We start from the raw sequence: 27359 nt of genomic DNA on the forward strand, positions 1-27359 counted from the left end.
TCTACTTAAAACATTAGAATTTCTATAAATATTTAGTTGGATGAAGACTTTGAAACCAACTATTTTTAAATGAAACCTCTTCATTTTATAGAGGTTAAGTGCCTTCTTGAAGGTCCCAAACTAGTTATTGGCAGAGTCAGTACTAATACCCTGCAGATCTTTTCAACCCACTAAGAAGAAAGTATATCACTGAATGGTGACTTAGCCTTCTAGGAAAAAAATATGTTAAATAGTTGTTTATATTTTGGTTAAAATACAAATAGTTTGTTTAATAAGTTATTAATTCATTGTAAATGTTAACATATGAACAGTCTGTACTCAGCTTTGTAATATAGAACTCAAGATCTCAATATAGTTTTATTTATAATTATAGACTAAAATTAAGATGTGATTTGATATTTTTAAAGTTTTTCTTGTATAAAGAGAATGATAAAAATTCTCTGTCTTTTCAACTTTTAGAAAATATTTGGACCACATCCCTTATGCATGTTGTATCTCTCTGTTTTAAGGCCAATACCTCAAATAATGGCCCTTTTCAAAGCAAAAGTTCCTATTAACTAGTTTGTTTTGGGAATAGAAAACAATGCATGATTTTAACTTTTGATTTTTCAGCACTTTCTCTTTGGATATAAGGATAGATGAGTGTATCATACAATAATCTACTCTGAAATTTACCTTATGTAGTACTCTCCAATTAGGACTCTGTCTAATGCTGAAATTGCTTCAACTTTAACAAGGAATTACAGATAATAGTTACTCTCTTAAAATGTCAAGTGCTGTCACTATCCAGGAGAATTGAGCCTGTATACATGTTCATGTTAAATAAAATTTCAAAATGTAAGGATTTATTTGCCATTTATTGTTAGATCTGCAGAGTTGTTTATTAGGTTTATTTGTTGTTTTTAAATTTTTATTCTGTAGGGGGTATACATTTTATGGTAAATTTATTTAGGCCTCCTAAGTTATTTATTAAGTTGGTCTGTTATTTTCTTTCTTGCCTTGCTCCACATTGTCACTCAACTCTTTACAAATCCTAAAACACACACATATACACACACACACCCCTTGGTATTCTTTTTTTTTTTTTTTTTTTCCGGTACGTAAGCCTCTCACTATTGTGGTCTCTACCGTTGCGGAGCACAGGCTCCGGACACACAGTCTCAGCGGCCATGACTCACGGGCCTAGCCGCTCTGTGGCATGTGGGATCTTCCCAGACCAGGGCACGAACCCATGTCCCCTGCATCAGCAGGCAGACTCTCAACCACTGCACCACCAGCGAAGGCCCCCCTTGGTATTCTTAAGTGACTTCTGTGAGAAAGACTTGAAACTAAAGTGGCTTGGTTAAATTATAATTAGTCACCAGGCCTAGTCTAAATTAGAAAAATAAAGTTAACTGTAAATTATCCTTGGTACTGGTAGATAAGGGGAATCATGAATAAATGAAAACCATAGATAATCATCAAAGATGATATATAATAATTTATGTCCTTGTAAGGTAGTTTGAGTTAATGTTTTACATGCCATATATTTTTCTTTATCTGACCTTCTAAGAATACAGCGTAAAAATAATTGTCTCGGGCTTCCCTGGTGGTGCAGTGGTTGAGAGTCCACCTGCTGATGCAGGGGACACAGGTTCGTGCCCCAGTCTGGGAGGATCCCACATGCTGCGGAGAGGCTGGGCCCGTGAGCCATGGCTGCTGAGCCTGCGCGTCAGGAGCCTGCGCTCCACGACAGGAGAGGCCACAACGGTGAGAGGCCCGCGTACCGAAAAACAAAACAAAAATAATAATAATAATTTTCTCACCAAAGTAGGTAATAAATAATCAGTAGAAAATAGTTCTACATTGGATTTGTTTGGTGGTGTTTATTTTAAAGTCCTTTGAGATCAAGTAACTAAATCAAAGTAGTATGTATAGTTGTTGTAATTCTCTTGAAGAGTAACTCTCATAGCTAATGGCTTGAATGTATGTCTGAAAAATTCAAGAAGCACCAAAAATTGTGCTCAATGTATGAGGCTTTGTGAAAATGACAGTGCATGGAAAATTTGTTCATGATTTACAATGTGTGGTGAAAGGAGTTAACTGAAATTGTTTTTTTCTTGATAAATGATCTGATTATAAAATCTCATGGTCAACTGCATGGTGGTTTGTGCCCAGCAAATGTTGATTTTACCTCATTCTTTACATTATCACCTTCTCTGCTTGCTTTTTCTGAACTTCTTTTTCCTTTTCATTTCTCTTGCTATTTCTGTTTGTTTTCAGTTTTCTTCATAATTCAGCACATAATGTGGTTCACTGTATTTTTTGTTTTTTCTGGAGAGGCATCCATGTGCTTTGGATTTATCTTCTCTGTAGACTTTGTTACTATTACATCAAACTAATTATTATTAACTATTATTATTTGTGTGATTTTGTTTTTATTTTCTTCCAGATTCGCCTGAGTGACCTTATTGCAGCCAGAATCTTAAGATATACAGATTTTGATACTTTAATTTACACCTGTGCTCCTGAATTTGACTTCATGGAAAAAGCGGTATGAATGTTTCTTTTTTTTCTCCTCTACAGGTATGATGGGTTCTTGCTCTTAAGTTTTCCCTTTAATCTGAAACTCAAAAATTTTATTCAGAAACATCCAATTTACTTACTCTATCATTTTTTTATGGTAACTTTTGCTAATTATATGGCCTTCCTCACCTGGTTTCTTATGTGTAAAATCAGTAAACAATGGCCCCTACCAGGGCGAGTGCATAACATACTGTATGACCCATAGTCAATTACTGTTACTACAGTTCAATTACTTTTAATAATCTGGGTCAGTTGGAGGTATGAGACCACTCAGGAAATATAAACCCAAATTCTTGTTTTTGTTTTTAAAAAATTCAGGTTTTTTTCACTTAATATCCCAAATATTACAAACTTTTAAAATAAGACATTGCCAAGAAAGATATACTACTAATCATCTATTATTCTCTTATCCAATCAGTCATACATTTATTAAAAAATAATTACTGACCACTAATTATCTGTGAGGAAGTTTGTAGTTGGACTATGAAGAGTAAAATTACTTGATTCCTGCCTTCAAAAAATATATAATTTTGTTACATGGTAAATCACTATCATAATTCATGAGAATTATTTAGCTGCTGCTATTATTTTAGTACTTATTCATACTTACAGTAATTACTTAGTGTAACTTTCTTCATTGTTAGTTCTATAGTTTCACAAATGAAAATAATAGAATTTGCAGCCCAGGAAATGATCATCTAGGGCCCAGGGATCAGTAAACACATATTTTAAACTTACTATTATATAATATAAATAAAGGAAAGATAAAACCAAAAGAAAGGCAAAAATAATATCCATAGCTAATTTTAATAGTTTTTATCATGAAAACTATTTGATATATTTGTGTAACTATTTTATATTTTTGATTCTTGTATTAGAACATGAAACTCAATAAATATGTAGTCTGTTAATGACAAAGATATCTTTTACCTTTACGAAATCTTATTGTGACACTCAAGTTGACATACATTTTTATTCATTTAATGTAAAATTTAATAAATAATTATTTTGAATAATTTGCTATATTTCAGACGCCACTGAGATACACAGAGACATTGTTACTTCCAATTGTTATGGTGATTACTTATTTTATCCTTAAAAAGGTACTTAAAATTTTTTTTCTTGCTTTTGGTTTCAAGATAAGGACTTAGATTAATGTTAATAGCTCAGAATTCTGTCTTACTTTTAGGATGAACTCTTCCCTCCCTAAAAAGCTAATTTTATTCAGATTTTTCTTTATCTAGTATTATGTGGGGTTTTTTCTGAAAGCCACATTAGAAAAGATATTTTTACTTATTCTTTCGAAAGAAATTTGTCAGTTACCCACTATGTTCTAAGAACTACGTTAACAAAGTAGGTACACTGAGATAAATAAGATAAGCCCAGCCCTATCTAGAAACTCACAGTCTGAGCCGGGGGGAACATTCAGCACATAATTTCCCAAATGATTAAATAATTGCAGTTGTTATAGGTACTAAAAAAGAAAAGTACAGTGACCACTTTGGTATCTTTCAAATATAAAACATATTCAAAAAAGTCTTGATCCATTTTGAGACATGAATAGGAGAAATTTGTATAGCCTTTAAAATATCATTCTCTACTGTTCACTGTTTTCACAAAAAAAACAAAATGTTATCACAATAGAAGGAATAATGTTTAAAATACCACTGGAAGATTTTCTTGGTCTGGGAGTAGTTTATCCAAAAGTCTGGTTAAAGACAGTGGGTCCTCAGTTTTTAGCAATTTTGAACCATCTTTATTTTTATTGTTTAAAAGTTGTCCTGCCTTAAGTCAGTATGTATTTTATGCTTTTAAGCAGATAGCAATAACATGATTTCTCTACTGTCATATGAAGTGTGGTTCTGTTGAAGCCAGTGTTCTAAATTTAAAGTCAAATTACCTATCTTCCCTATGTAGTTCCAGTTCCCACATTTCTCATCCCTTTGTTTTCACATAGAAGATGAATAATTTATGAGTGAGAAAGGCATCTCCCTGTACATCTCTGTTGTTTCACCCTTGATCCAGTTCCCTAGGGACCACGTTGAAAGAGTCAGGATAGATACGAATGGGTAAACTACACACAGGTTTGCTGCTTTCCATTGCTTTGGCCCTACTTAGCTCAAGTTGCAGATTTTCTCCACTAGTCTATTTCTCTATTCCATCATGGCAATTTGTGTTATTCTTACAAGGCTCCACTTGGGGGGGACTAATGCAAGAATTAACTGTTCAGTGGGGAGATATCTAGCACAGGAGAAAATAAGTAGATCTACTATTAACTATTTTAAAAATAAAGATACAAGATCTGAGACTCATAAACATAATACTAGCCCCCAAACATACCACAGCTCAAACCGTGCACGTGCAGTAGCAGGCGTGCTTTCTGCATCCACATAAATACCTCAGTCTTTATTTGTCCTATTATGGCTTATTTTCCACTTCAGGGATACTTCTGATATTCATTTAACTTTTCACTTGTGTGAAAGCACTTCTGAGAAGGAAAGGAGGAAGGCATGTCTAGTATGGTTTCCTGTAACACTATTGAATGTTAGACTCCTATAAATGCATATATTCGGTTATCTATACCTTTGAATAGGCTTTTGCTTGCCAAAAAGACTGATAATCTCATTTTCATTATTTGAAATATTCGTCCATGCTGGATGCCCTTGAATCAATGAGAGAAGTTAAAAATTCTAAACTTAGATTTAATTTAACATTAGAGTCGAAATTTTATTATGTATTTTTTCAATGTTTATCTGTGAGTTATAAGCCACATATCATACAGAGTGCAAAATTTTAAGTTCCCCGTAAATTTCTTAAGTTGTGTGTAATTGCTGCTAAAGCCTCTTTGGCCAAAGTTAGCTTCCACATTTTTTGCCTTCACTCCTCCTCTCATCATCATCTGGTACACTGGTACACTTTTGTTGTTTTTTTTTTTTTGGTTGAGCCACGCAGAGTCTTAACCACTGGACCACCAGGGAAGTCCCATTTTGATAAGTGCTCTTAAGCCTTCTGTAGCAGACACTTCAGGCTGAGGTATATCAGGGAAGAAAATACGCCATAGCTAATTTTATAATAATCAGGAGTTTGAGTGAAGCAGGCATATAGACTGTGTAGATAGAAAGAAATTCCTAATTTGCTTAGAAGGTCAAAATAAAATAGTCTCTGAAAGTACCTGGAGGAAGCTGCCTCCTTTGTGGAAACCAATCCCCCACAACCCACCTGCCTCCCAGTAAAATATAAACTTAAACACTGGTAAGAAGTTATCCACATATAAAAAGCTTAGAATTTTAGAGCTGAAAGATTTACTCCAATACTTTCTCTTTTTAAATAGAAAAGGAGGTTACAACTTCAAGAAATTATTTGCCTGAGGTAGAGCTGGAACTAAACTGTTTCTGAGGACTCATTTTAACAATAAAAATACTTCTTTCTAGTGGGGGTATTTTTGTTAATGAATCAGGACATTTTAAACATCACTTTAATTCCTTAGAAATTTCGATTTGATTCTATTCACAGGCTTTTCGTGATATTTTATGGGTCTTATCTGCAAACACTTATCTGAGGTAATTATTTCATAGTTGTTTTTAAACCATACTATATTCAGTTATTAAATAACTTACTGTAATATCAGTTTTTCAAATGAATATAAATTAAACTTCAGCATTATGATTACAACAGGAAACATGAACCAAGATTAGATGTCTTCTTAAAAAAAAAGACAGAATGTATTATTCTTATGGCTGTCTGTCTTTTATGAATTTGGACTTGTTTTGAAGGATTTATATTTGTGAATTAACTCAAAGTTTAAATTGATTTAGTTTAATTTTAATATACCACTACAATTTAAAGTCAGTAAACAGAAGTAAGCTAAAGTTTTATTTTGGCGATTCTTTTTTTTTTTTTTTAACTTTCAGAGAAAGCATACTTGTTTTTCTGAATATTCATGAAATAACTTTTCCTACATTATTGTTAAAACTGCTTGTTTTATTGCATTTCTTTGTGGTTTTATTAGTCACTAGAATTATGGGATAAACAAATATGAGCAAAATATAACTCAAATCACACATTGCTATAGGACATGAGAATTGTGAAGAAAACGTCCTTCTGAGGAAAATTTTACCTCAGATTACAGTTTATATTTGTAGATGTGTTCATTAGATGGATTATTTTAAATAATATTTATTTTAGGACAGTTATAGATTTACAGAAAAATTCTGAAGATAGAATAGAGAGTTTCCATGAACGCTGTACCCCATGCTTATATTTTGAGTAAACAGTTTTGTATGGTAGCCAGAAGAGCTAATTAGAATCTTATGGTTGAAATGGTAACATCTTGTTTGTTAAAATTGTTTCCAAATCAAGAGGGTTAGTAGATCCACTCTACTTTGTTCTGGTCAGATGGAGCCTGGGGGAGCATGTCTTGACATTCTAAAAAGAATGTTTTTAGAGCCCTGAAAACTGTTCACTTAAGGAATGCATGAAGAGACCTGGGGTATTTAATTGGATAATAGAAGATTGAGGGGTACATGGCAGCTGTCTTCAAACATTTGAGAGAGTATAATGTGGAAGATGACAGACTTGAGGGAGCCAATTGGTGGAAGGAAGATACTTAGCTCAAAGTTAGGAGGTCTTTCTTGGCGATTACATTCCTGAAAGTGATGGCTACGGGCAGAGTGGCCTTTAAATCACGAAAATAATACAGTTGACTGTTGAACAACATGGATTTGAACTGCATGGGTCCACTTATTTGCAGATTTTTTTCCAATAATAAATACTACACTATTACTAGATCTGTGGTTTGTTGAATCCTGAGATATGGAGGGACCAAGTATATGGAGGGCCAACTATAATTTATACTCGGACTTTCAACTGTACCCCTCACCTCCATGTTGTTCAGGAGTCAACTATAAGCTTATAGAAATACAATCAGAAAAAATAGTATATCAAGAAAAGAGGAAATGTTCCCCTCTCTTAGTTGTACTCCTCAGATTGTAAGTGGCTTTGTATGTATCATTCCAGAAAACACTTCTGAAAACCCAATGTATTGTTTAAGTGGTATTATTCTGTAACTTTTATATAACAGCGTGTCTTGGGCATCTGCCTAGATCTTCCTCATACTTTGTAGTAGTCTCCACATTTTATTGTTCAGCATCATGAGTGACTATCATGTAATTAGCCATTACCACATCAGTGGACATTTAGATTATATTTATCTTTTTGTCATAACAACCAGTGCTATGAGTAATTAACATCCTTATACACATTCATTTAAACACTTATTTCAGTATTTAGAATATTTAATATTTGAAATATTTGATATGGGACTGCTAGACCATAAGGTATGAATTTTTATAATTTGATGGATACTGAGAACTTATAATGGTGAGAGTGTCCATTTCTCTGCATCTCCATGAACACCACTGTTTAAAAAACTGATACTACTTTAAAAAGTAACTCATCTTACAAGTCTTTGCCAGTGAAGTTTTATATCTTTCCATATGTCTGTTGGCTATTTGCGTTTCTTTTTGACCATTTGAAAATTGATTTGTGGTGTCTTTTTATATTATAGACAGTAATCTTTTGTCTACTATGTGTATAACATAGTTTATTCTAGGATATCAATACATAGTTTATTAATGGTCATTGCTTTATAGAAGTTTAAAATTTGTATACAATCACAACTGTACACTTGCTGTGTTTTCTGTGTTAATTTCTGTGCTTAGAAACACTTCACATCAAAATCATAAAGGTATTTCTCCATATTCTCTTTCATAGTTTTCATTTTTTGCCAAATAAATATGTGTATATATAAAGTATACAGTACAATGATTTGATATACATATATGTTGTAAAGTGATCACACAACCAAGTTAATTAACACATCCAACACCTCACAGAGTTACCTTGTGTGTGTGTGCGCTTAAGGGGCTACGCTTTTAGCAAACGTCAAGTATATAATGCAATATTATTAACTATAGTCACTATGCTATACATTGCTTCCTCAGAATTTCTTAATCTTATAACTAAAAGTTTGTACCCTTTAAAGAACATCACGTCATTACCCCCAGTCTCCAGACCCTGGCAACCACCAGTCTACTCTCTGTTTGACTGTTTTTTTGGTCTTTTTTAGATTCCACATGTGAGTGATACCATAAAATATTTGCCTTTCCCTGTCTGCCCTGTTTCACATAGCGTAATGCCTTCCAGGTTCATCCATGTAGTTGCAAATGACAGGATTTCCTTGTTTTTTATGGGTGAATAATAATCCATTGCATATATGTGCCACATTTTCTTTATTCATTGTTGCCCTAAAACAAATGAACTGCCAGATATTTCTCCAACAGAGATGGGTTTATTGGGGGTCAGCAGAGGATTACACTTTGAGGTTTACAACCGTGGTGAGCCACATGCAAGTCCCTGCACAGCAAGGAGAAGAGATCACTTTCATAGAGGGGAAAACGAAGTTGGGAGAGCTATAGTAAACCAAAAGTCCATTTCTTTTCATTGGCTGAAATGCCAGGAAAGAAGCGGAATCCTTCTTCCTGTTGGAGGACTCTGCCGTTGTTACAGGGCATGAAAGTTCCCCCTTCGTGTCTCCAACTCTATTTAATTGAGATTTCTATTTATTAATTTTTTCTTTACTTTCCGCCTTTTCATCAAGACCTTTCTCTGAAAGCATCATTCATCAAGAGTCAGATTTTCTAGTTTCAGCAGCTTTTTGTCCCTCAGTGCCAGGAAGGACCTTTCCTGAGTGTAGTGTCTCACATCAGAGGAAAAGTGCACAGATTGGAAACCTATTGAGGTCACATGTGAGTAACAAGGAGGGGTGGGAGGGAGAACTCACAGGCGCTTTTTCATCTAAAGTTCATATGTTATCAAGATCCTAGGTATCTGTGATCATCCGAAGTGTTATGTCATCCTTAAAAGTTTGATGACAAACTTCCAACAGTCCTGGCCTGGATATCCTGGGAAAGCTGTCTCATCAGATGTCATCTACGTCAATTCTGGGAAATCTTTACTTTCAAGTCACCAGATGATGTGCAGGTCCAGTCAGGGTTCTGTACTTTCTTTAGGTGTGTCACATGAATCCAAGAGTCTGTTGCTTGGATTCTGGTGGCATAAGGGTTGGTTAGCAGTACCTGATAGGGGCCCTTCCATCAAGGTTGAAGAGAGTTCTTCTAGAGGTGTCTCTTCCAATAGGTAAAATCTCCAGGTTGCAAGGTGTGATGGTTAAGGTTTTTGTCTCCCAAGAGTGCACTGTGAAAAGATTGCTCTAATAAAACATGGTTATTTTATTTTATTTTTTAATGCTAATGTTACAGTTTAATGAACTGTGTTTAGTGCTTTACATAATTGATCTTGTCTAATCTTTGTAAAAAAAAGTCAGCAAAGGAGACATTATTAGCCCATAGTACAGAAGCCAATGGAGATCTTGACAGGCATTTCATCCAAGATTGAAAAATAACCAAGGGTTGTAAGAATTGGATGTCAGCAACAGAATGACATTTTGAATTGAGGAAGTGATTTTAGTTTCTTCATGGCATAATGGTAGAAATTATTCTTAAATAGAACATCTCCTAAGATAATATAGGTCAGTAGTTGTTTGTATTCAGGTTTAAGTGCTTCAGGGAAGGTGCCAGGTGACCATCAAGCATATGACCTGAAGCCATCTCCCCACATCCCTTCACAATAACACTCTAATACTTGATGGCTATAAGGCACTTTTAATTTGGAATCTAAATAATGTCCTTAACAGAAGCCTGTCTTATATGCAAGGCTCCCTGAAGAAGACAATGGGTGAACTGCATGCTGCCAATTCTGCTTCTGTGGTCACAGCCCAGACCTTGCCACTGCCTGAAACTGCTCCTTTTAAGAAATCCCACCTGGTATCCACATGCTTGCATTCCTCTTCTCCCCGCTCACTAAATCTGTTTGTTTTTCAGCTGCCTCAAGGCGCCAAGATCTCAACTGCTGTAACCTAATCAGCATTCCTGGTTTGCTTTCTGACACAGCCTGGAATCCATGGTCAATCTCTATTATGGTTTCTTATCAAGAATTCTCAACTCCCTGGTTTTTCCTCTGCATATGCTCTATGGTTCACACCTCTCTGTTTGTCTGGCAGTGTCCACTCTCTTCTGCACAGTAAAGATGATTACATAACCTTAATGAATGACAGTGACTCCACCAAAAGAGCTGGTTCCTGGCAATTTCTAAGGCTACCAGTTCTACTCTTTAGGTCTATTATTTTAGGTACCTTTCTTTCCTGCTCCCCTTTGTTGGCTGTTTCTGACCTCATATCTCTCCTTTAAGCCCATTCCCCCAAACATGGTTATTTTTAATAGAAGCAATTATGCCTTTGTGATATTGGAGTATCTCTCCCTTTGTAAGCTGTAAGTCAAAAGAAGCAGGAGACAAGTGCCTTGAGACTCCTGTGACTCTCTCACAGGGTGAGAGTTCCAAAAGTGGTGGATCTAAGATTTAGAAGGACCAACAGCAGTGCTTTTAGAAATACACCATTCATCCATCAGCAGACACTTAGGGTGTTTCCATATCTTGGCTATGATGAATAATGCTGCAATGGACAAGAAAGTGCAGATATCTCTTCAGGATATGGATTTTTATTCTTTTGGATGTGTTCCCAGCAGTGGGATGGTTTGATCATATGGTAGTTCTATTTTATTTTTTTGAGAAACCTACATACTGTTTTACACAATGTTATACCAATTTACATTCCCATCAACAGTCCACAAAGGTTCCCTTTTCTCTACATCCTCACCAACATTTGCTATCTCTTTTCCTTTTGATAATAGCCATTCTAATAGACATGAGGTGATATCTCATTGTGGTTTTGAATTGCATTTCCTTGGTAATTAATGATGTTGAGCACATTTTCATGTACCTGTTGACAATTTATTGACAATTTATGTATATTCTTTGGAAAAATGTTCAGGTTTTTTGCCATTTTAAAATCAGATTTTTTTTTTTTTTTGGCCATTTAGTTGTATGAGTTCCTTATATATAGATACTTCAGATATTAACCCTTTATCAGGTACACAGTTTGCAAATATTTTCCCCCATTCTATAGGTTTCCTTTTCATTCTGTCTCCTTTTTGTGCAAAAGCTTTTAAGTTGATCTTGTCACCCTTTTTTATTTTTGCTTTTGTTGCCTGTACTTTTGGTGTCAAGTCCAAAAAAGTCATTACCAAGACCACTGTCAAGAAGCTTTTCCTCTTTGTTTTCTCATAGTAGTTTTATGGTTTAAAGTATTAAATTTAACCCTTTCATCCATTTCCACTCAATTTTGGTGAGTTGTGTAAGACAAGAGTTAATTTCATTCTTTTGCATGTGGTTGTCCACTTTTCCCAACATTATTTATTGAAAATGCTGTCTTTTCTCTGTGCATGTTCTTAGTGCCTTTGTCAAAGATAAATTGGCAGTTTATGCACTGGTTGAATTCTGGGTTCTCTATTCTGTTCCATTGGTCTATGTGTCTTTTGTATGCCAGTCTCACACTGTTTTGATTACTATAGCTTTGTAATATAGTTTGAAATCAGGAAATGTAATACCTATAGCTTTGTTCTGCTTTTCTCAAGATTATTTTGGAAATTCAGGGTCTTTTGTGGTTTTATATGAATTTTAAGATTGTTCTTTCCATATCTGTGACAAATGTCATTGAAATTTTGTTAGGGATTGAATTAAATATGTACCACTTGGGGTAGTATGGACATTTTAACATTAATTTTTCCAAACCAAACGCATAGGGTATCTCTCCATTTAATTGCGTCTTCTTCAATTTCTTTCATTAATCTCTTACAGTTTTCAGTATACAAGTCTATCTCTTCCTCAGTTAAATTTATTTCTAGGTACTGCAAACATGGTCAATTTTATTTCTTCCTTTCTGATTTTGATGCCTTTTGTTTCTTTTTCTTGCCTTATTGCCCTGGCTAGGACTTTTAGTACTGTGTTGAAGATAAATGGCAAGAGTGGGCATCCTTGTTTTGCTCCCGATCTTAGAGGGAAAAACTTTGAGCTTTTCACCATTCAGTGTGAAGTTAGCTGTGAGCTTGTCATATATTGCCTATATTATATTGTTAATACATAATTTGTTGAGAGTTTTTTTTGTTTTTATCATGAAGGGGTTTTGGATTTTGTCATATGCTTTTCCTGTCTCTATTGCGATGAGCACATGATTTTTATCTTTCATTCTGTTAATGTAGTGTATCATGTTTATTGATTTGTATATGTTGAACCATCCTAACATTGCAAAGATAAATCCCACTTGGTCATGGTGTATGATCCTTTTAATGTGATGTTGAATTTGGTTTCTACTATTTGTTAAGGATTTTGGTATCTGTATTCATCAGGGATATTGGCCTACAATATTCTTTTATTGTTATTGTCCTTGTCTAACTTCCGTGTCAAGGTAATACTAGCCTTGTAAAATGAGTTTGGAAGTCTTCTTTTCTCTTAAATTTGTTGGAAGAGTTTGAGAATGATTGGCATTAATTCTTGTCTAAATGTTTGATGGAATTCTCCAGTGAAGCCATCTGGTCTTGCAGTTTTTTTTTGTTGGGAGACTTTTGATTACTAATTCAATCTCCTTACTAGTTTTAAGTCTGTTCAGAGTTTCTATTTCTTCCAATTCAGTCCTGGTAGATTGTGTGTTTCTAGGAAAGTATCCATTTCTTCCAGGTTGTCCAATATGCTGGTTTATGATTGTTTATACAGTTTCTTATGATTCTTTGTATTTAGTTGTAGTGTCCTCTCTTGCATTTATGATTTTCTTTATTTGAGTCTTTTTTTCTCAGTTCAACTAAAGCCTTGTCAATTTTGTTTATCTTTTCAAAAAAAAACCCTCTTAATTTCATTGATTTTTTTCTATTATTTTTTCTCTCTATTTCAGTTATTTCTCCTCTGATGTTTATTTTCTTCATTCTAATTTTGGGCTTAGTTTATTCTTCTTCTGGTTCCTTGAGGTGTATAGTTAAGTTGTTTATTTGAACTCTTTCTTTTTTCTTAATGTAGGCATTTATTGCTATAAACGTCCCTCTTAGAATTGCTTTTGCTGCATCTCATAAATTTTGGTATGTTGTGTTTCTATTTTCATTTGTTTCAAGATACTTTTTGATTTCCTTTTGATTTCATCTTTAACCCATTGATTGTTCAGGATTATATTTGTGAATTTTTCAGCTCTCCTCCTTCTAATTTCATACTGTTGTGGGCAGAAAAAATACTTGATATGATTTCAATCTTAAATTTGTTAGGACTTGTTTTGTGACCTAACATACGATTTATCCTGGAGAATGTTCCATGTGTGCTTGAGGAGAATGTGTGCTCTGCTGCTGTTGAATAGAATGCACTGTGTGTATGCTTAGGTCCAGTTAGTCTAAAGTGTAGTTCAAGTCCAATATTTCCTTAATGTTTGTCTGGATGATCTATCTAATGTTAAATTGGGTATTTAAGTCCCCTGGAATTATTGTGCTGCTGTCTATTTCTCCTCTCCTATGTATTAATATTTGCTTAATATAGTTAAGTGTCTTAATGCTGGGTGCATATAGATTTAGAATTGTTGTATCCTTTTGATGAAGTAACCCCTTTATCATTATATAGTGACTCTCTCCTTTGTCTTGTTACATTTTTCAGCTTAGTCTGTTTCACCTAATGTTATATATACATATATATGTATATATATTTATATATATTTACCCCTTCTTTCTTTTCATTTCCATTGTGTGGAATACCTTTTGTCATCCCTTCACTTTTACTTCATGTGTATCCTTACAGCTAAAATAAGACTCTTATGGGCAGCATAATTGGGTCTTGTTTTTTAATTCATTTAGCCACTCTATATATCTTTAGATTAGAGAATTTAATCAATTTATACTTAAAGTAATTATTGATAGATGAGGACTTATTTTTGCCATCTTGTTTTCTTTCTGTTTTGTAGTTTCTTTCTTCCTCTCATGCTATCTTCCTTTATCACTTGATGATTTTTCATAGTGGTATGCTTTGATTCCTCTATTTTCTATGTATCTACTATAGGTTTTTACTTTATGGTTATCATGAGGCTTACATAATACATCTTATAGTTTTGAGTCTATTTTAAGCTGATAACAACTTAACTTCAATTGCATATAAAAATTCTGCCTTTTTACTTCCCTTGTCCCCATTTTATGCTTTTGATATCACAATGTGGATCTTCTTATATGTATGCATTAATAAATTATTGTAGCTATATTTATTTTTTAATGCTTTGGTTTTTTTATCTTTATACTAGAGTTAGGTGATTTACACACCACTACTACAGTATTAGCGTATTCTGAATTTGACTGTGTAGTTACTTTTACTAGAAAGTTTTATACTTTCATGTGTGTTCATGTTACTAATTAACATTCTTTTGTTTCAGCTTGAAGGACTCCCTTTAGCATTTCTTATAAGGCAGGTCTAGTGATGATGAACTCCCTCGGCTTTTGTTTTTCTGGGAAAGTCTTTCTCACCTTCATCTGAAGGAAAGCTTTGCTAAGTAAAGTATTCTTAGATGGCAGATTTTTTATGTGAGCACTTTGAATATCCCACTCTCTCCTGGCCTCCAAGGTTTCTGTTGAGAAATCTGCTGATAGCCTTACAGGGGTTCCCTTATATGAGATGATTTGCTGTTTTCAAGGTTCATTTTTTATCTTTGATTTTGACAGTTTTATCATAATGTATCTAGTGAATTTGGGAAAGGTCATGTATGAGCCTCCTCTACTTGGATGTCCATATCTCTCCCCAGAGTTAGCAAATTTTCAGCCATTATTCCCTAAATAAGATTTCTACCCTGTTATTTATATGTTTATTCATGGACATTTTAATCTGAACACTCAAATCTTTCTTTAGCTCAGGGGATAGTTATTCTCTTTTCTGTTTTTGTGGGTTTTTTTGCTTTAGCCTCTCTTTTTTGAACATATATTATTGCTTTTATCATATTTTTTATTTCTTTTTTTCTTATGTTCTCAGAGAATTCCATGATTGGGTCTTCAAAATGACCAATTTCAGCTGTGTAAATTCTGTTATTCAACCTTCTTTTGAGGTTTTAAATTAGGCAAATATGTTTTTTCATAATTTCTGAAAGCTCTTTTTTACTGCAGCTTATTTTAATTGAATGGATGCAGAATCCTCTTAGACTTATGTGAAAATAATAATTGGGATTTTCATTTAATACTATCTCTTATTCCTTATAGTAACTCTTTCTTGAGAGTTCAGCTCATTTGCTCATTTATCTTGATGTTTTTCTTTCATCCTATTTGTGTCTCATGATTTGGTTGTATATTAATATTCTAAATTAGTTACTAGATTTATTTGTATCCATACTTATTGTTGGGGTCATTGGTGATTATAATACTTACCTACCAGGCCTCTCCCTTACATGCAATAGCTCACTACAGGAGTCTGTCATGACTGGAAGATTTCAGGACATGTGGGAACCCATCCATTCACCCCCACCTCCACCCTTGACTGCATAAAGTCAGGAAGGACTTGCAAGGTTGGCAAAATAATTTGGTGATTTCACTACTATTCTAAGAGGCCTTCCCTCCACTACTCTTCTTAAAAAATCTCTGGATCTGTGTGTGCCCCTGAACTAACTTATACTTCTTACTTTCTTATTTTATACTGTCTTACTTCTCTCTCCAACTCCAAAATCCATATGAGAAGGCCTCTTATCCTGCAAAGACTGAAATATTCAGTCTTTACAATGGGCAGTCTTGTATCTCCTGTCTGGATCTAACATAAACTTTATAAGGATAAAAACAGTATCTATTCTGTTCACACTGTGCTCACTGCACAGTGCCTGGAACACAGTAGGTATGCCATAAAAATTTAGTAAATTAGACATAAATATTTAGAAAATTTGTTAGACAACTTTTGTGGAACTAAAAATATTTATAAGCTTTACCTAGTAACTTTTATTCTAGAAATTTATCCTACGGAAATACTCAGAGATGCTCACAGAGTTTTAAGTACAAGGATGTTCACGTTAGTAATTGTGAAAAATAAAAAACAACTCAAAAGTCACAGCAGTGCTTATATAAAGCATTATGTATTCTGTATATGGTTGAATATTTAATATTCTTTTTTTTTCATTTATCTCTCCAGAGATACAGTTTTCAGCAATCAGTAAAACCCATTTTATCTTAACCAAAGAACAGCATTTTGATATACTTTAAATAGAATGACTATAAATCATGCCTTTTAAATTGCCTTAATTTTTAGTAATATTATCTGATAGCTTTATTTATTTATATATTTATTTAAAATATAAGAACAAATAAATGGAAGTTCATTTTGATGTAATCATAGTATAATGGACAGTCAGTAAATAGATAATATTTTTGTTTTATTCCAGAAAACAGCTCCTTGAACATGGTGAGGTAAAGCTTTCATTTAATCTCTGCTAGATTTTTGTATTATATTTTAGTTCAAGGATAATTCACAAAGGTATAACTCTGCTGTTGATACACCAACATCAGTGCTTAAGTGCTTCAGCACTGGTAATAAATTTCTGCTTATCCTTCCCACTTTTTAATCTGCTCTCAGTTTTGAACAGTAGTAAGGACTTGACAGCTGGAAGGCTGATTTATGACCACAGAGTATAATTAAATTAAATTACCTTCCTTCATTCATTCAACAATAACAAACATTAATTTCTAACCCGCTGAGCTAATCAGCTACAGGCCATCAGGGTAGGTACTCGTGGCCCTGTGACTGGTGGCTTTTTGCCACACACACAGACCTGATGGTCAGCCAGTTACAAGCTTAGCTGTGTTATAGGATACAACAGATGGTACAGCGATGTTCTTGCCCTCGAATATGTCTAATTTTTCAACGGAGAGCAAAACAAGATAGCCTTTCTTACGGTGCTAAATTATTTTGTGACATACAAGAGAAATATCATCATGGGCTAGAAATACAATTTCCTAAGTAATAGAACTTTGAGTCTTAAGTGGCAGGTCAAATTTACAAGAGAGGGCAACTGCATTTGAACTTAATAGGAATAGCTTATGATGATAACTAATATTTTTAAAATAGTTACTATGTGCCATGTACTGTACTGTTTTGATTCTCATAATAATATTCCACTTTGCAAATAAGAAAATTATATTAATTAAATGATATTAGCTATTACAGAGATAAACACTAACATTGAAATGACTTAAATCAGTAGAAATTTAATTCTTTGCTCACATAAGGTTAAAACCGGAGTTCCTGATTAGCAGGTAGTTCTTCAACAAGCAGTATTTGAAGGACCCAGACTCCTTCCATCTATGACTCTGCCATCTTCAACATGTGGTTTTCAGGCTTGATGTGTACAAGGCATCAAAGGAGAAAGAACATGGAAGATTGTGCACTGGAGGCTTTGTAAGGCTGGAAAAGATAGATGCACATCACTTCCTTCTCACAGCCAGAACTCAGGCGCATGGCCACACCTGACTGCCAGGGAGGCTGGGAAATGGAGTCTTGCTATGTGTTTAGGAAAAAGAGCAAAGGGATCTCTGCCAAGGACTAGAGACCTAGAGAAATTAAATAGTTTACCTAAGGTCTCACAGCTAATTTGCAGTAAATCTTGCATTTAACCACTAGCAATCCATTTCCAGTGCTCTCAGAGGAGTAGTCAGCACTTACTGCTTCCTATGTGTAGGGCATTTGGGGGGAAGTTATTTGATAATTTCATTCTCACAGCAACCCATTGATGTAAGTACTATTATTTTTTATTTTACAGATGAAAAAAACTGTGGCATAGAGAGGTTAAGTATTGATAACTTGCCTAAGGTCACAAAGCTAAAGTGGCCTTAGCTTTGTAGAGCCAAGGGCTATGAACCCAGGCAATGTAGCAGCAAAATCCATGCTGTTGGCCATTCACTCTGATACCACCTAATGTGAACTGCTTTTATGTAAATCAGGCATGTCACATTATCCAGCTTTACTTACTAGTACACATTTGTACTTCGTATTTTATCACACAATATTTAAAACCCACTTCTTTTTAGAAATATAGTATTCCTTAAGTTTCTGCCTCTCTTTCTCACATAGTTTGCTACCTTCTCATTGTCTTTCATTTCTCCATTTGTCCTTGTTTTGCCCATTTTTCTTTTTTCTATTAATTCTGCATACTTATAAGTTCAGTCTTTATTATGTGCTTACTATACACCAGGTTTCTGCTTTTATGGAATTTAAGGTATAGTAGAGGGAAAAAGATGTGACCACATAGTTATATGTGCAATGACAAAGGAAGATACAAAAGTAGTACAGAAGAAGAAGTCATTAAATCTGTGTTTGGAAGGGATGGGGTAGTTAGGGAAAGGCTTTTCAAATGACTATAGAGGAAGAGCTTACCAAAGTCAAAGGATGCACATGTGCAAAGAAGACAGAAGGTAATAAATTTGTCCAGAGCTACAGGCAAATCAGTGTTGCTGATGCATAAAAAAGGCAAGAAGATGGGAAAAGAAAGCAGCGTTCAGACTATGATGCCTTTGTATGCAAAGAAGCTGGACTTCATTCTGGACTTTTTGTTAAGTTGGAGATGGTATGGTCAGATCTGAGTTTTAAATACTTTAAGTCTGTTGGCAGTAAAGAAGATGGTTTTTTATTTTTTATTATTTTATTTTATTTATTTATATTTTTGCGGTACACGGGCCTCTCACTGTTGTGGCTGCTCCCGTTGCGGAGCACAGGCTCCGAACGCGCAGGCTCAGCGGCCATGGCTCACGGGCCCAGCTGCTCCGCAGCACGTGGGATCTTCCCGGACCGGGGCACGAACCCGTGTCCCCTGCATCGGCAGGCGGACTCTCAACTGCTGCGCCACCAGGGAAGCCCCAGAAGATGGTTTTTTAAAAGGCAGTAAGAAGTCAAGCTGACCAAAAAAAAGGACAGTGATAGCAAATCTCTTAATTTTTTCAAACTAAAGAGGGTATGCTAAACTCCTGATGTATAGGCAGATTAGAGATTTAAATTTCTAAAAATAGTAGGTCTTATGGAAGGAAATGATAGATTTCTGGGCAGTAGCAATGAAGTGACTCCTAATCCCACTTCCACTTGTGACTCACACTTGATAAATATCTGTTTGGTTTGGGATGGGACTGTTTTCACCTTAGGGATGATAGGGTGTGAGAGGCACAAACCCTGATTCACTCTGAATGTGATATGGTAGCAAAAGATTGTACATTCCAGCTTGTTTCAAAATTAGGTGAGGATCCCTTAGGATAATTTTTTCACCGGGGGTAAGTTCTAAATTCCTCGCTTTGTGCTAACCCTCTGAATCAGGGATAGTCTGCAAACCTCGACTCACTAAATTAACCCCTACTGGCATGATATTGATTATTAAACTTTGTTAGATTAATGGATACTGTTGTGATTTTTCCTCATAATTTAATGTATTTGTGTTTTATTTATTCCATCAAATTTGTTTCTTTTAGCCAACTTTTCTATGTTATGGGCTTAGAAATTAGTGAAAGAGTGCCTAGTAATTCACAGGGAAGAAAAGAAAGGAAAGAGATTTAGGAACAATATTTAGTCCCAGAATGTCCTAATACTATGAAGAACTGGTGAGAAGATTGGCTAAGGAGAGAGAACATTCAGAGTATTCACTCCTGAGTATTCTTTTGACCCACTCATATCTCATTTTGTCCATGACAAAAAGTCCTGCATCAGCCTTCACTTTTTTCTAATCCCTAGTTTATTATATTATGTGATTAGTTTATATTAGATCCCTTATATTTGAAGTGTGTTTAGTTTGTGTTTCTATTATAAACAAGGTTTTTCTATTACTTACAGCCAAAGAGCTTTCTGTGACATACAGCTGAAGGCATCTGAACTTATATAGATCTATTCAGTTGAAGAAGTGAAATGATACGGAATTTTGGGGAAGAATTACTTCTTTTGAGAAACTGATATTGAGTGACATATTTTGGGAATCTGTACACTTCTGTATTCACAGACTAATAGAACTAAGTTGTTGAATAGTTTACTGTTTGGAGAGAAAGTATAGGTAGTAGTTAAAGACAATGACTCAGAAGCTAGACTGGACTCAGATGTTTGTTCTTCCACTTACTCAGCGTGTGATATTGGCTGTTATTTTACATCTTTTGGGGAACAACAAAAACAACAATCATAATAGTACTTATCTTCATATGGTTGCTATGGGATTATATGAGTTACATGTAAGGTCCTTACAATAATGCCTAGTATAAGTTAAGCATTGTGTAAATATTCACTTTTACAGTTAGTGTGCCTTCTGGATCAAAATTTCAGATCTCATATTCTGCTCCCTGTTAACTGTGCCAGTGAAGGGCATCTCTTTAGCATGCTCTCAAGATATCTTCACACTGTCGTGTGAGGTAGTTTTGACAGGAACAACTCGCTATTTGGACTGGCTTTAGTTAGTCCTTGCTTTCTTTCTGCTTGGTAGCTGCTACCTCACATTTTACCCATTTGGGCTCACTTATTCCAAAGATGCATAGTAAACAGTTTCCTGAGCTTCTCTTCCTTCCTTCCAGCCTCTAAAAAATGTTGTGAGAATTTTCCTAGTAATTTTTATATGGCAAGAGGTACCAGATTGACAATGGCATACATACAGTAGTGATTTTTGTACTATACTTTTTGACTGTAGCCTTCTGTCCTCCACTTGGTAGTTAAAAAGGAGGCTGTTTTATAGAATGGAAGATAAAATAACTATGGCAAGAGCGCTTTATGCAAAGTCAGTAGCCTGAGAATAAGTGAATGCTTAGGAGCATTTGGGTGAGACTAGAAAACAAACATAAGTGATGCCATTTGGGATAGCTATTCTGTGTCATCCAGCCACAAAAAGCATCATTCAAGGAAGACATGGTAATGGTGGGGATCTTTCAAGTCTCCATAAGAAAACAGAGTCCTTCCTTCAGCCTTTAGATGATAGAGGAAAGTCAAGGAGTATTACTACCTTGGATTTGATTTTGGTCATCTGAGAAATTGTTGCTAAAGTAGAAGTAAACAGAAGTTAGGGGAGGAAATGATAGTGTCATCCTGTGGCTCAAAATAACCAAAGGAAGGAATACTGGGAGAATTCAGATGTGTATTTGTATCGATTATCCATTATCTATTATGGTCTGTTTCTAGATGCCACATTTTAAGAAGATGACGGACAATCTGTACCACATTCAGAGCAGGGCAACCAGAATTATGACAACGCACAACGAATAATAGAATTTTTCTGAATACTTACTCTAAAGATAGAAAGCTTTCTAAGGTTGAAGGTGGGAATAATGCAAAGTCATAATTAAAGTATTTAGATAATCGAGAACTGTCATGAACAAATAGGTTTAGACCAATTTTGTGCAGTTCAGATGTGTGGAAGTTACAGGAAAACATTAGTTCAGTTTTAGAAAAGATTTTCTAACATATACAGCTATCCGTCTTTGTAATAGGTACTCCTATGGTATATTCCTTTCCAGGAAATAGTGAATATTCAGTTGATAGATTTATAGAAGTGATCCCTGTTTTGGATAGATGATTAAAGTAGATGGCTCACATAACCTACCAATCTGTGATTTAGTGGTCCTAAACAAAAGGACCTATTTGAGGATGAAGTGTGTTGATGTCTTGTCTTCTCTCCAAAATGTGTTTCTGATTTTCTCCAAAGGTGAGTTTGACTAAAGAAAAATGAAGGATTGATTTTGAAATAAATGTTCCACATTCCAACTCTGGGTTCAAGAATTATTTTAAAAATTAACAGATTTTCCATTTTCAAATATCATTTAGAAAAGGAAAAAAGATAGCTTTAGGTACAGTTTTTGCCATTCTGTTTTAAATATAAATTATATATTTCTGATTATAAGAATAGCACGTGTCTTTAAAATTTGAAAAATGAAGAAAAATCACCATTCAGAAATAATTTCTGTTAACTTTGTAGGTATATTCTCTTACAGCCTTTTCCCCCCTGTGCATGTATATACACACATAGATGGTTTTCACAGAATTAATATTATTCTGTAAGTATATAGTTTTATATTCTGAAAACTTTTCCATACCATTAAATAATCTTCCAGTATGTAATCTTTTAATGGTTGTATACATGTGAAAATGCAATAATTTACTTAGTGCTCTATATTGGTCACTTAGGTTGTTTCTGTTTTTGCTGTGAAAAGTTCACTTCAGCGATCATCTTTGTAGAAGCATTTTTGTGTTTTGATTATTCCCTTAAGTTAAATTCCTAGAACCAAAATTTAAGTCAAAGGAGTTGGCTCTTTTCTAGGGTCTTGATAAATACTGCTAAATTACAGAAATATACCAATTATTTTGGTGTGTTTCATGGCATACTCTCTAACACTCTATTAATTTAATATTTGTCAATTTTATAGGTGAAAATATTATCTTTACTATTTAATTTGTCTGAATATTAGTGAATTAGAACATGAATATTTAATTGTGCTTACTTTTGGTTATATTAATTATTTTTCCATTTTTCTAGTGAGGAGTTTGTTGATATTTTATGAATATGTCTGTTAGAAAAGTTTTGTTTGAAACCTTTGCTCAGTGGAACCCCATCTTAAAATGGGGTGTCCTACTAATTAGTACAAGTATTTATACAATTCCACTACTTCTAAAATAATCTAGTTTGTGTTATGATTTTTGTTGCTGACTGAATGACACAAATTTGTGAAGCATCCCATATTTTTATGTCTCTGTGACTCCCTTTCTCACCTGGTGTAGGTCCTTGCTCAAATGCCACCTCTTTGAAGAGGCCCACTCTGATGATCCTAATTACAGTTGCAACTTCTCCTGCCTGTGGTCTCACACCACACCCTGCACTTCAGTCTCCTTTCCTGGCTCTGCTTCCCTTTCCATTGCACTTACCACTTTCTGATAGACTGTATTATAGATTTTGTTATTTGCTATGTCTATTTATTTTCTGTCTCTCTTTAGTAAATGTACTAAAATGTGAGCCTCATAGGACAGGAATTGCTCAGTGTTGTTTTGTTCAAAGAACCCAGAACAGTACCTGGCATATAGCAGGCATTTGATAAATCTTTGTTGAATGAATGAATGAATATTAATAGACTTATTACTAACTTAAAAGATCCTTGTCCTAGTGAATAATAATAGTTTTAATATACTTTATTTTACATATATTAATTTAAAAATATATAAAGTGAAAATGTAATTTTGTTTTGTGTTTTTATAGCTAATTTTTCACACATTGCAGTTGTTTGCATTTACTTCCCTTGCCATTTTAATTATGAGGCTGAAGCTCTTTTTGACACCTCACATGTGTGTTATGGCTTCCCTGATATGCTCTCGGCGGGTAAGGTATTCATTCCTGTATAACTACACTATAACACTACAGCAACTATGGTGTAGTTACCATGGCTTTGCTGAGTAATCCAAAACTTAAAAACAATAGGTGTTTTTATGTTAAATGATTTAAAATGTTAGTTCATGATTCATTATAGAGTAAGAAAAGCAAATTCAGGTAGCTTTGAAAATTATTCCTAGATTTTAGCTGATAATTCTATGACTTTCCCCTCTATTAGTAACCTCTCCACAAATATAGTTTTTTGAAGTTCAGGTCAGTGTTAAGAGATAATTGGCCTGTCAAAACTATCCTCAAGTGCTCTTGTAATACTAGAGAAGATGCAGCATAATTGCTCTAGTATTGTCTTGTTGGGCTCGGATAATTCGTGGGGAAAATTGTCAATTCTGGGGTTCTGTTACTGTATGCAAAAGGGCTAGACAAAGTAGCTAGAATTTGGGGACCAAGTTACTTCTAGAGACACCTTATTTAGTTCTGATTGTAAGTGTCTTGCCTTAGAATATCATAATGCTTGTATTCCTGAGAGGAATATACTTGTCAGTACTAGTGAGGTTTCCCTAGTTATTCAAGATGTCCATAAAAGGCAGCCAGATGTTATGGATTTAGTTCCAGGATGTTTCAGAATTGTGATTTGCTAATCTTAATTCCTGGTAGTAAATCAGTACTAGAAGGATCAGGTATTCCTTCTTTATTTCTTTTAAGAGGAAAGAAAGCTCCATTTTTTTTTTTTTTTTTCTGTACACGGGCCTCTCACTGCTGTGGCCTCTCCCGTTGCGGAGCACAGGCTCCGGACACGCAGGCTCAGCGGCCATGGCTCACGGGCCCAGCCACTCCGCAGCATGTGGGATCTTCCCGGGCCAGGTCACGAACCCGTGTCCCCTTCATCGGCAGGCGGACTCTCAACCACTGCGCCACCAGGGAAGCCCGAAAGCTCCATTTTTAACTGGACTCCAATTCCAAAATGTTTGCTGTTTTTAAACAATAGGTGATGATTATTATATTCTGTATATTGTTAGTATCAAATGGTAATCCACCTTGGTTTAGGTAGAAAGGTGGTAATTTATTATTGGCCCAATAGCCCTCTTCATATAAGAATTATAAATAATTGGTTTCTTTCATTTCAGCTCTTTGGCTGGCTTTTTCGGAGAGTTCGTTTTGAGAATGTTATCTTTGGCATTCTAGCAGTGATGTCAGTACAAGGTTGTGCAAACCTCCATAATCAATGGAACATAATAGGAGAATTTAATAATTTGCCCCAGGAAGAACTGATACAGTGGATCAAATATAATACCAGATCAGGTATGTAGCTGTTTGGTTATATGTATAGCTAGCACACACTCACGCACACACATTATTATTATATGTTATTATACATTTGCATATATTGTACAGTTATCATTGCATATATGTGTGTATGTGTGTATATATATAAAAATTTAAAACACATATGCATTCATACCTTCACAGATTTTGAGCATGGCCAAATCAAACCTTTTTTTTTTTTTTTTTTTTTTTTTTTTTTGTGGTACGCGGGCCTCTCACTGTTGCGGCCTCTCCCGTTGCAGAGCATAGGCTCCGGACGGACAGGCTCAGTGGCCATGGCTCATGGGCCCAGCCACTCCGTGGCATGTGGGGTCTTCCCAGACCGGGGCACGAACCTGTGTCCCCTGCATCGGCAGGCGGATTCCCAACCACTGCGCCACCAGGGAAGCCCCAAATCAAACCTTTTTAAAAGGTGTTTTTGTGTCATCTTTAAACCCCTCCTAGGTACCTGTCAAAAAGAATTTTAACTGACTTTAAGAGTTATTGATTGTTCACAAGTTATGTGCTATAACTCTGAGATATTGTATTTTAAGCATAACAGTGACACCTCAAAGGAAAAAAAAAAAACCTTTAATGACAACTTTCACACCTTTTGACAGGCCACTGGAGAAGATAGTTTTGACCATAGGGAGGATAACAATACCCCTCCCATCACTTCCATCAGTGCCTACTCTCTGCTCCATGTCTGTAAAACCAGTCACATGCAGAAGAGTTAAAATCTTGGATATTCTGTTTTCTTCACTAATTCATCTCAAAAAGATGAGTATACATGCTATTTTTAAATACTTTAAAACATTCTTTTAGCTTATCTTCTTTTCTTGCTATCTTTATCCAAAACCACCTCAAGCAGATTGATATTTATTTCACTTTTAAATACCTTTCCAGAGGATAAATATATTCTACATTATTTTCTGTAAGTAACCTATAGTCTTGTCCTAGACAATTTTTGACATTTCATAATTTTTTTCTGGTACAAGTTCTTCATTATGGTTTATTTAAATTTATCCTGTGACTCCTTGATCCAGTTTCTTCTTTTCTCTTATTTGGTAGTCATCATTTTACTAACTGGTTGTCATTAAGGTAAACTCTTATGAACTTCAACTCAGATATTTGGCCTATGGCTTTCAAAGGGTGTAGGTGACAGTGCCTCATCACTTAGAGCTTCCAGGTTAGTTTAATCTGAATTTTTGAATTAACAGTTTACTGACTTTTTCCCTGTAGTACAATAGTACAAGGTAGCTAGTCCCTTTACTCTCCATTGCCCCTCCCCACTTACAGCTGTTTTTCCAAAGCTTTAAAAGATACCTGCTCTTTTCATGTTTGCTTGTCTCTTTCTTTGTTCCAGTGTTTGTCTTGGGTTACCAAGTCATGTATGTATTAGTGAGGCTCTGTCAAGTCAAAAGGGATAATTTTTTTCTAATACATGCAGCAAGCTAAGTGGAGATTTAAATATATTATAGAAAAGATCCTATTGTTTCCCTGTCACGCTCATGTTTACTTTGCCCCCAAGAGGAAAGAAGCATTTGGGGAGTATTCTCCCCTTCTCTCTGTTTCATAGATGGTTTCTTCTCAGTGGTTCCAGTTTTTGCTGGACAAGCTTACCTAGTTTCTTCTGGATGACCCTGGCCCTGAGCTTTGGGTCCTTCTAGCCCAGAGTTTCTCAAGCTTGGCACTGTTGATATTTGGGGCTACCCTGTGCATTGGTAGCATATTGAGCAGCATTCCTTCCTTCTACCCGTAGATGTCAGTAGCCTCCCTCCTCTCACAGTGTGCTAACCAGAAATGTCTCCAGAAGTTGTCAGTGTCTCCAGGAAACAAAATCACTTCCGGTTGAGAACCACTACTGTAGCCTAAGAGCTTTTCATCATTAATTATTGAATCTTACAATAATAAGTACACGTGTACTTCAATTTATTTATGTATTTTCAAATTTAAGGCATATAAAGAGATATTCATGCAAAGTTATATTTATTTATTTACTTATTTATTTTTTAATAAATTTATCCATTTATTTATTTATTTTTGGCTGCATTGGGTCTTTGTTGCTGCACGTGGGTTTTTTCTAGTTGCAGTGAGCAGGGGCTACTCTTTGTTGCAGTGCACGGGCTTCTCATTGCAGTGACTTCTGTTGTTGCAGAGCGTGGGCTCTAGG

General features: G+C 35.0%; 1 protein-coding gene across 2 annotated transcripts in view; it reads left to right on the top strand.

Moving 5' to 3' along the window:
* The window catches only part of DPY19L2 (dpy-19 like 2), a 94382-nt gene that overhangs the window by 51099 nt on the left and 15924 nt on the right, over positions 1-27359 (top strand). For both annotated transcript variants that reach the window (XM_059073757.2, XM_067042354.1), the window contains 6 exons: positions 2432-2533; positions 3597-3668; positions 6079-6125; positions 16946-16970; positions 23756-23875; positions 25009-25183. In XM_059073757.2, the coding sequence (XP_058929740.1) occupies positions 2432-2533; positions 3597-3668; positions 6079-6125; positions 16946-16970; positions 23756-23875; positions 25009-25183 (541 nt within the window). The remainder of the gene's footprint in view (positions 1-2431; positions 2534-3596; positions 3669-6078; positions 6126-16945; positions 16971-23755; positions 23876-25008; positions 25184-27359) is intronic.

This window comes from Kogia breviceps, chromosome 9, assembly GCF_026419965.1.
Source record: "Kogia breviceps isolate mKogBre1 chromosome 9, mKogBre1 haplotype 1, whole genome shotgun sequence".
NCBI lineage: Eukaryota > Metazoa > Chordata > Mammalia > Artiodactyla > Physeteridae > Kogia > Kogia breviceps.